The 8,025-nt window shown below is 39.8% G+C and overlaps 1 protein-coding gene across 1 annotated transcript; it reads right to left on the minus strand.

Moving 5' to 3' along the window:
• Nucleotides 1–1,216: 1,216 nt before the first annotated feature.
• On the minus strand, nt 1,217–4,567 carry LOC124437322. Its single transcript, XM_046987305.1, has 2 exons — nt 3,239–4,567; nt 1,217–2,780 (listed from the first exon to the last, which is right to left on the minus strand). The coding sequence occupies exons 1-2, from the start codon at nt 4,478–4,480 to the stop codon at nt 1,914–1,916; spliced, it is 2,109 nt and encodes a 702-aa protein (XP_046843261.1). The 5' UTR covers nt 4,481–4,567; the 3' UTR covers nt 1,217–1,913.
• Nucleotides 4,568–8,025: the final 3,458 nt, after the last annotated feature.

Genomic DNA, 8,025 nt, shown 5'->3' on the forward strand with positions numbered 1-8,025 from the left:
AGTAGGTTAATCTAGATTGGTGTGGATTGGCAACTTGGGTTGGTCAGTAGGTTAATCTAGATTGGTGTGGATTGGCAATTTGGGTTGGTCAGTAGGTTAATCTAGATTGGTGTAGGTTGGCAACTTGGGTTGGTCAGTAGGTTAATCTAGATTGGTGTGGGTTAGCAACTTGTGTTGGTCAGTAGGTTAATCTAGATTGGTGTGGATTGGCAACTTGGGTTGGTCATTAGGTTAACTTATATTGGTGTGGGTTGGCAACTTGATTGGCCAGTAGGTTAATCTAGATTGGTGTAGGTTGGCAACTTGGGTTGGTCAGTAGGTTAATCTAGATTGGTGTAGGTTGGCAACTTGGGTTGGTCATTAGGTTAACTTATATTGGTGTGGGTTGGCAACTTGGGATGGTCAGTAGGTGAACAAATTGGAAGTATATTTAATCACATAACCTCGATTGTTTTATTAGCAATTCTCGATAACATGACGTCAGCATGACAACGCTGCAGAAGACGACAAAGGCGTTCACGCACATTGCAGTTCACCCGTATTTCCCGGATGCTACCATGTTGGAGATATGTAACCAGAATATTTCTACCAAGACGATACTTCAAATCGACAGCACTAGAGTTGGCTATAGCTATGTATGTTTGCACGTCCTCCCAAAACTGAAGATGTGCCAAGCTCAGTTTGTCGTTCTTCGACTTCAGATATGTCTGGAAAGGACCGCCAGCCAAACGGTCAGCGGTTATGGACAGTAGAAAGAGGTTGCCACAGTCCTTGGTATCATCTGAATCCGGGCAAAAGATGAAATACACTGTTGAAGTTATTTTTGATATATTTATGATAGAATCTGAAAAACGATGAAAATTAGAAAAGGGTAAAGAGTTTGAGAAATAGCGAAGGGCGAGGGAGGGAAAGGAGTAAATAGGGTCAGGGATGTGAGGATAGGGTCAGGGATGTGTGAATAGTGAAGGATGTCCTTTGTTGAGATGAGTGGACTTGCACAAACCTTTCCTCATGATGGGATGAATGGACTTGCACAAACCTTTCCTCATGATGGGATGAATGGACTTGCACAAACCTTTCCTCATGAGAAAATTCTGGCTAAAGCACAAATTAAGTGCGAGGGACGCAAGAGGGTGCCCCCCAATCTTGAGAGTTGAAATGTTAATCTTGAAATGGTACGTCCAACGTGATGACAAATTTTTCAAGTCACATAGCATTGATAGCAAAGTAATGTAATTTTTTTATTCACCGTAAAACTACAGACAATTAACGTCACAACGGATAACCAAATATAGTTTATACAGGTTTGTTTGGCTTCATGCTGATGGAAGAAATTCGTGTTAATTTTCTAGGCTCCATTTTTCAGAGCTTTCCCTTAGTATAAGGTAATAAGACGGCTTTCATTTACAAAGAACAATACTACATCCTATATGCTACATAACAACGATAATTCTCTATGAATTAAAATATATCTGTACATTATATTTACAAAAACGTGTTACGTATAAGAGGTTTACCAAACACATGAGTTAAATGAATTGATACTAGTGAGCCATAATGAGTAACGGGTCGAAATATTTTAATGAACATTTAGTTGCGGTAAAAAGACAAAGTTCCACCGAAACAAAATCGTTTAAAAGAGCAGTAGAAGGAAACTTGAACTGAACTTTCGGCAGATCCGTTCCAATCGAACCAAGAGTGTTGTGCGCATCATTCAACGTTGAATGGTTTAAAAGAAGACCACGGTTGATGAACATTGCTGTTTATCACAAAAAGCCATATTTGTTGCTACAAGTCAAGTTCAATGATAGACACTTTGACGAATATCTGGAAAAGCACCAGATTATAGATGGTCGAGGCATGCTGTAAGGCCGGGGGGTGGGGGTAGAGGGAGCAGGGAGATTGATCGACACTTAGTTTTCACTCATCAAATTTTGTAGCAAATCATCTAACAACTCTGAATCATCTGGTTCATTCGGAAGCATGCTTTCAAAGAGTACAATTCTGGTTTCAGCATAGTGCTGCACTTCAGCAAATGCTTTATCATTGGCGACTTCATACGCACGCTTGGCATTCGTAATGGCTTCGGACAAATACCCTCTTCCTTCTACTGGATCGCGTTCGTAACATCGCAGAGCAAGATCTGATTTGGCAAGTAGAAAATGAAATTCGTTGAAACCAGTCATTGGCGGGCCTTCGAAATTCTCTGCTGCGTGCAAACTATCGCGGGCCATTTGGATTTTGCAAAGTGGGATGTCCTGATTTAGGTTAATCACAGCTTTGCTTGGAGACGAATCCATGCAAAGCATAGCCAAGTTGATATGAACACGATGGTGCAAATTGGCGGCTGCCTTTGGGTAGGCAATGATTGCTTGGTTATGTACCAGAGCCTGTTCATAAAAACGCTTGGCCTGCTCAATGAGGTCATCCTTTTTTTGAGGGTCAGACTCTTCACCTGCAAAAATCGTCAGAAGTGATGCAGCATTACATAGGTACCAAGCAGTGATCCAACCTGGTTGTATGAGCTGCATCTTTTGAAGAGCCTGACATGTGTATCCGTAGCTGGCTTCGTAGTCTTTTTCCGATCGTTTAATTGCTGACAACGAATATAACTCTTGCACCTCAAAGATGGTGAGATTCTTTGCATCTTTGACTAAAGAATGGTAGGATTCCAAGTATTTATTTGCTGCCGTAAATCTTTTCTGTCGATATGCGGCGGCTGTACATTGAAAGGTAACTGCAAGCTTCTGATCAGCATTGTATTCGTCTGAGCCAAGTATCTGGAAAGTTTTCAATATTAACAAAGTTAATTTCAATTATATTTATCGAAATACTAATGTCTCAAATATGCAATGGATAGGTGATATAATTTTTTTACTAAATAACTACAGGCCTACCTATGTAGCCTACCTATGTAGTGATTTAGTAAAAAAATTATATCACCTTTGGCATCCCACCCCCATTTGACAACCATATTTATGAGCTGTTTCATGTGCATCCTGCACATAAATGACTTGCTTTGGTAGCATAAGCTGCCAAATATCTGCAAAACCTGCTAGTGTTCAGTGCCCTTTATACACACGGCCCTGTCCCATACTTCCTGCAGCATAGATGAGTACTTAACCTGGCTATATTCCAAAGCCATCATCAGAGATTATACATAATATAAATCCTTAGTATAAATCCAGGATTTATATAACCTGGCTATGTTATCATAAACATTCATTTTAATTCAAACCTTTTTTTCAATAGTGTTAATTTGCCTCCAGCATCCATTGTTTCTCAATTCCTCCATGTGCTGTGTTATTGACATGTAGTCCTTTTCATATTCAGCAGAACTCCATTTTATAACAGGAATGTCTTTCGTCCCATACAATGCCACAATGGCCTGAGATGCACTATTTTCATTCCAAGACCTATGTGCCTCACATTTCTTTGCATCTTCGATAAACCTCTTCTTCCACAATGAAAATGGAATCCTTGACACCTTTCCCTTTTCCAGATGATAGCTTTCTGGCTCTTCCACATGCACACCTCCAGGGCATTTGGCAACAGACAGAACAATGATGTATCTAAAGGTGCTGAACTTTTGAATCTGACAGTCGAAAACGGGATGAAAAGAAATTTTCCAAAACCGCTCTGGCTGTGAAACAGGCCATACCATTTTTGAAAGCAAAAGCGAGATCTTTTTGCGGATTTTAACTTTCTCCGATTCGCTGACTTCCTGCCCTTTGACTGTTGAAGTGTTGTCGTCTACACCAAAGTACATATGCCCGCCTTCATGATTTGCAAACGCTGAAACAGTGTTTGTAACTTTGTTCGATTTATTAACGATTCTGTCTGCCAATGTCCTCGTAAAGCGTCCGTTACTCTCAGGTTCGTTCTTCAAAAGTTTGAATTGAACCGTCTGACTTTCTCGGCGACCACGAGAAAGTCTCTCGTCATAACAAAACCTGGTGAAATGTTTTGGAAATTTGGGTGCACAATAATCAGCCGACAATTGTGGCTCAAGCAACGAAGCTATTTCGGCCGATCTAATGCGAAGATCAATAGCATTTATCTGGTAATCCGACGGCGTGTACATGAAAAATTGTACGGTACAAAATCGAGGCGAGGATTTCACACTAAGCAAAAGCCAGTGTCGCTCAACCTTCTCAAGTTTAAACAACTTCGACAGCTCTATCGAGCTTGCAATCTTTAATACACTTTGTTCAATTCTTCGACCAATATCGTCGATAAGTTTCGGTTCTTCACAAATGAGTTCCGAACATTTGTCGATGAAATTCAACTTAATAAATCCTCCACAACAGGAATTAAAAAGAGCGCAAGCAGCAGACGAGATTTCGGTTACTTTGAGATCGCATAATTTTGAGTTCGACGAAGACGTTTTGCCAGACTTCGTCAATAAATGTACATCAGATATATCGATTTGAACAACCAAAGGTTCCTCCAAGTTATGTGAATGACGCGAAGCCGACATTACATCCTCGTTAGTGTACTTTATTCAACGAAACAGCGCGTGTATGGGTGCATTACTACGTTTATTACTACGCTTTGATGTCGGCATGGGTTTTTATAATGTAAACAGTTCTATTTTGATTTTTATGACTTAAGGTTAATCCCCCTAAGAACTAGGGAAATCCCCCACCAAGGCGTGGTCACTGTCGATTGAGCAAGTACATCGGTGGCAAGAATTAAACTGAGGCTTTCTCCCTTTCTTGCTCGAATTTAGGCGGAACAGTTGCAACATTCGCTATTAACCAGCGTACAGCAAGATATGTTTCAAATACCATATAAACGTCGACTCGCAGTAATCGTCCGAAACTCAATTTGAACAGTTGATTCTATAGCTGTGAATCGTCATACTCTTTAAAAGAATAAAATTCCGGGAAAATTTGTTTTGGTGAAAACGTTCTACGATAATTATTCATACCATAACTAGCCAAAACCCCTTTCCTCGACATAAAATATATAAAACAACCAAATTTTCTCTTACTTTGTGAGCCCCAAATAGACGACGAAGTGTTATAAGCGCTCAGCGGTTTTTTCGATATTTCTAAATGATAGTTTGGTTTAATGACTTGAACCAAGTTTGTCGGGGATATTTTTTCAAACATTTTCATTTTCTCCTCGTTTCTGTCTAAAAAACATACAAAATATAACGTATTGTACGTTGCATTTCATGTATCACGTCTAATAAAGTTTTCATTGACAGGTAGTTTGCAAAACAGGAAGTGTTTGTACAGACTGTGGTGTTCACGAGTTAGTGAGTTTCATCCCTGTTTAAGTGACATTATACCAGTCTTTATCACACTGGGGATAACATGTTTGCAGATGTAGGACGTCCAGGTTAGTAGAGTCCTGAGAAGGACTGTTTTTGTTGTTGTTGACTGACGTTTCGACAACCTTAGCGGTAGTCATCTTCAGAGAAGGTTGTCGAAACGCTAAGGTTGTCGAAATGCCAGTCAACACCATCAAAAACAGTCCTTCTCAGGACTCTACTAACCTGGACGATGGACATCTACAAATATGTAACGATACTCCCGGGTTCAAATATTTACTTTGTCATATTGGGGATTGTTGGAAAAGGGGAAGTTGTTTTCATACACAGGTCAGGAGCTTCAACGATATCACATAATGTAAGAAAAATGTTAACTAAAGGGCACACGAGTGAATTCTCGGTCAAAAATTATTTACCGGCATCACTTGTCTTGGATATAAGACTCGTTTCAGAGTTATTTATCGTGTTCTTTTACTTACCGCCATCACTTGTCTTGGATATAAGACTCGTTTCAGAGTTATTTATCGTGTTCTTGCTGACACTCATTGCGAACGGAGTGGAAAGTTTGAGAAATTCTTTAACATCGAACTGTCTTGAAAACTGTTTTTGTACTTGTTCGCCGAGATGAAAGTCTTCTTGAACGCCGGTCGATGACATTTTTGAAGATATGGACGGTAATTTCAGAGTTTCATTCCTTTCTGTCGCCTAATCAAGAAAATACTTTATGAATTCCCCCACAAATATCACCAAAAAAATTTTTTGCAATCTTCGAGGAAATTTGCTCGCTGAAAATCGCGAGATGATTAAAAAATTTCTAATTTCAAACGAAGCGAGGCGATTCGTCACATACAAGCTCAAAATGTAGCAGTTTGTATATTACCTTGACGAATCCACTCGGCGAGATTGAGGCAGTGCTTTTCTGAATCTCAGGAAGGAACGGACTCGCACTCCTACTCGCTTTCTCTCCCTCACGATTGACGCTCTCCGTGGACGACACGCGATTTTCCAGGAAGTAAAGGTTTTTCGCTTTTTCATACTCGTCGTCTTCTTCTTCGATAATCTCGGCTATTTCACTCGTGGTTTCATCTATACAATACAGGAGATAATGGCGCTTACAGAAAAGCTATTGAAAAAAGAACTGTGTATCTAGCCTTATTTAATAACGGAAATAAGGAATTCAGGCTGCAAGCAGGCTACTGTAAATCTCACTGTGCGATAAATGGCTCTAAATCTACATAAGGATTTCAGATTACGATCATCCGAATCCCGTGCCGTGGAATCCAAACAGGTAGGTAGAAACATGCGAAAGTTGATTGTCCAGTTCAAATGACCACCTAAACAGACAAAGAGATTGAAACAGCCCACCTATAATCATCATCTTAGAACTTCCCCAAACTGGATGATCAATTTCTATAAACATTAGAACTTCCACAAACTGGACGATCAACTTCCATAAACATTAGAACTTCCCCAAACTGGACGATCAACTTCTATAAACATTAGAACTGCCACAAACTGGACGATCAACTTCCATAAACATTAGAACTTCCCCAAACTGGATGATCAATTTCTATAAACATTAGAACTTCCACAAACTGGACGATCAACTTCCATAAACAATAGAACTTCCCAAACTGGACGATCAACTTCTATAAACATTAGAACTGCCACAAACCGGACGATCAACTTCTATAAACATTAGAACTTCCACAAACTGGACGATCAACTTCCATAAACATTAGAACTTCCCCAAACTGGACGAGTAACATCCATAAACATCAGAACTTCCCCAAACTGGACGATCAACTTCTATAAACATTAGAACTTCCACAAACGGGACGACCAACTTCCATAAACATTAGAACTTCCACAAACTGGACGACCAACTTCCATAAACATTAGACAATAACTCCCAGATTGAATCTATTTACTTTATTAAAAGCAACTTAAGCCGGTCATTCATTAAATTACGTTGATGATAAACAATTCTTGCCTTTGTTATTTTTCACGTAATTTTCAACGGAGTACGTCATATTATCCTCCATCGAGTTCTTCCTGCTCCTTTTTGTCTCGATGGGTTCACTCAAATCCCTCTGATGATAAAACGTCGACATTCCGCAACATTTGTGTAAAACGTACTTGGGCACCCAGTAGCCGCACAATTTCTCAATCACGCAATTTTGCGCGTCCACAAAAACATTTTCAGTGAAAATGGCGAGATGTTTTGAAATCATTTGCACTCCAGTACATTCACCGTAGTAGATGCACTGCTTTATCGCATCTGGTATCTCGTACGCTGATCCCTTAGTGAGGAATTTGAACTGGATTTCTCGGAAGGCAAATCGACGCAATTCTGGTTTCATTTGACGGAATCTTTCGGCTTCGCACCAGAAGTTCAAAAGGTGTTCTCCAACGGCACCCTTGGTGTAGTAGCGAAAATTTTGCATGCCAATCAGGCTTCCGATGTATTTTCTCGACGATTTCTCATTTACTGGAAGGGAGGTTGAAAACAAATACGTCAAAAATAGTGATAAGGATCAAGGATTAGTGATAAGGATCAAGGATTTCAATTGCCTGCGATAGGAACAGTACCAAGCATAATACCACAAAGATTTAATGTGCGTGACTTAAAGATACAAAGATCATATTGTCGATACAGAAAATATTGCAAATGGTTTGAACCCGGGAGTATCGCTACATGTTTGTAGATGTAGATCGTCCAGGTTGGTATAGGACTGTTTTTG

The sequence above is a fragment of the Xenia sp. Carnegie-2017 genome, unplaced genomic scaffold (genome assembly GCF_021976095.1).
Source record: "Xenia sp. Carnegie-2017 unplaced genomic scaffold, XeniaSp_v1 HiC_scaffold_16, whole genome shotgun sequence".
NCBI lineage: Eukaryota > Metazoa > Cnidaria > Anthozoa > Malacalcyonacea > Xeniidae > Xenia > Xenia sp. Carnegie-2017.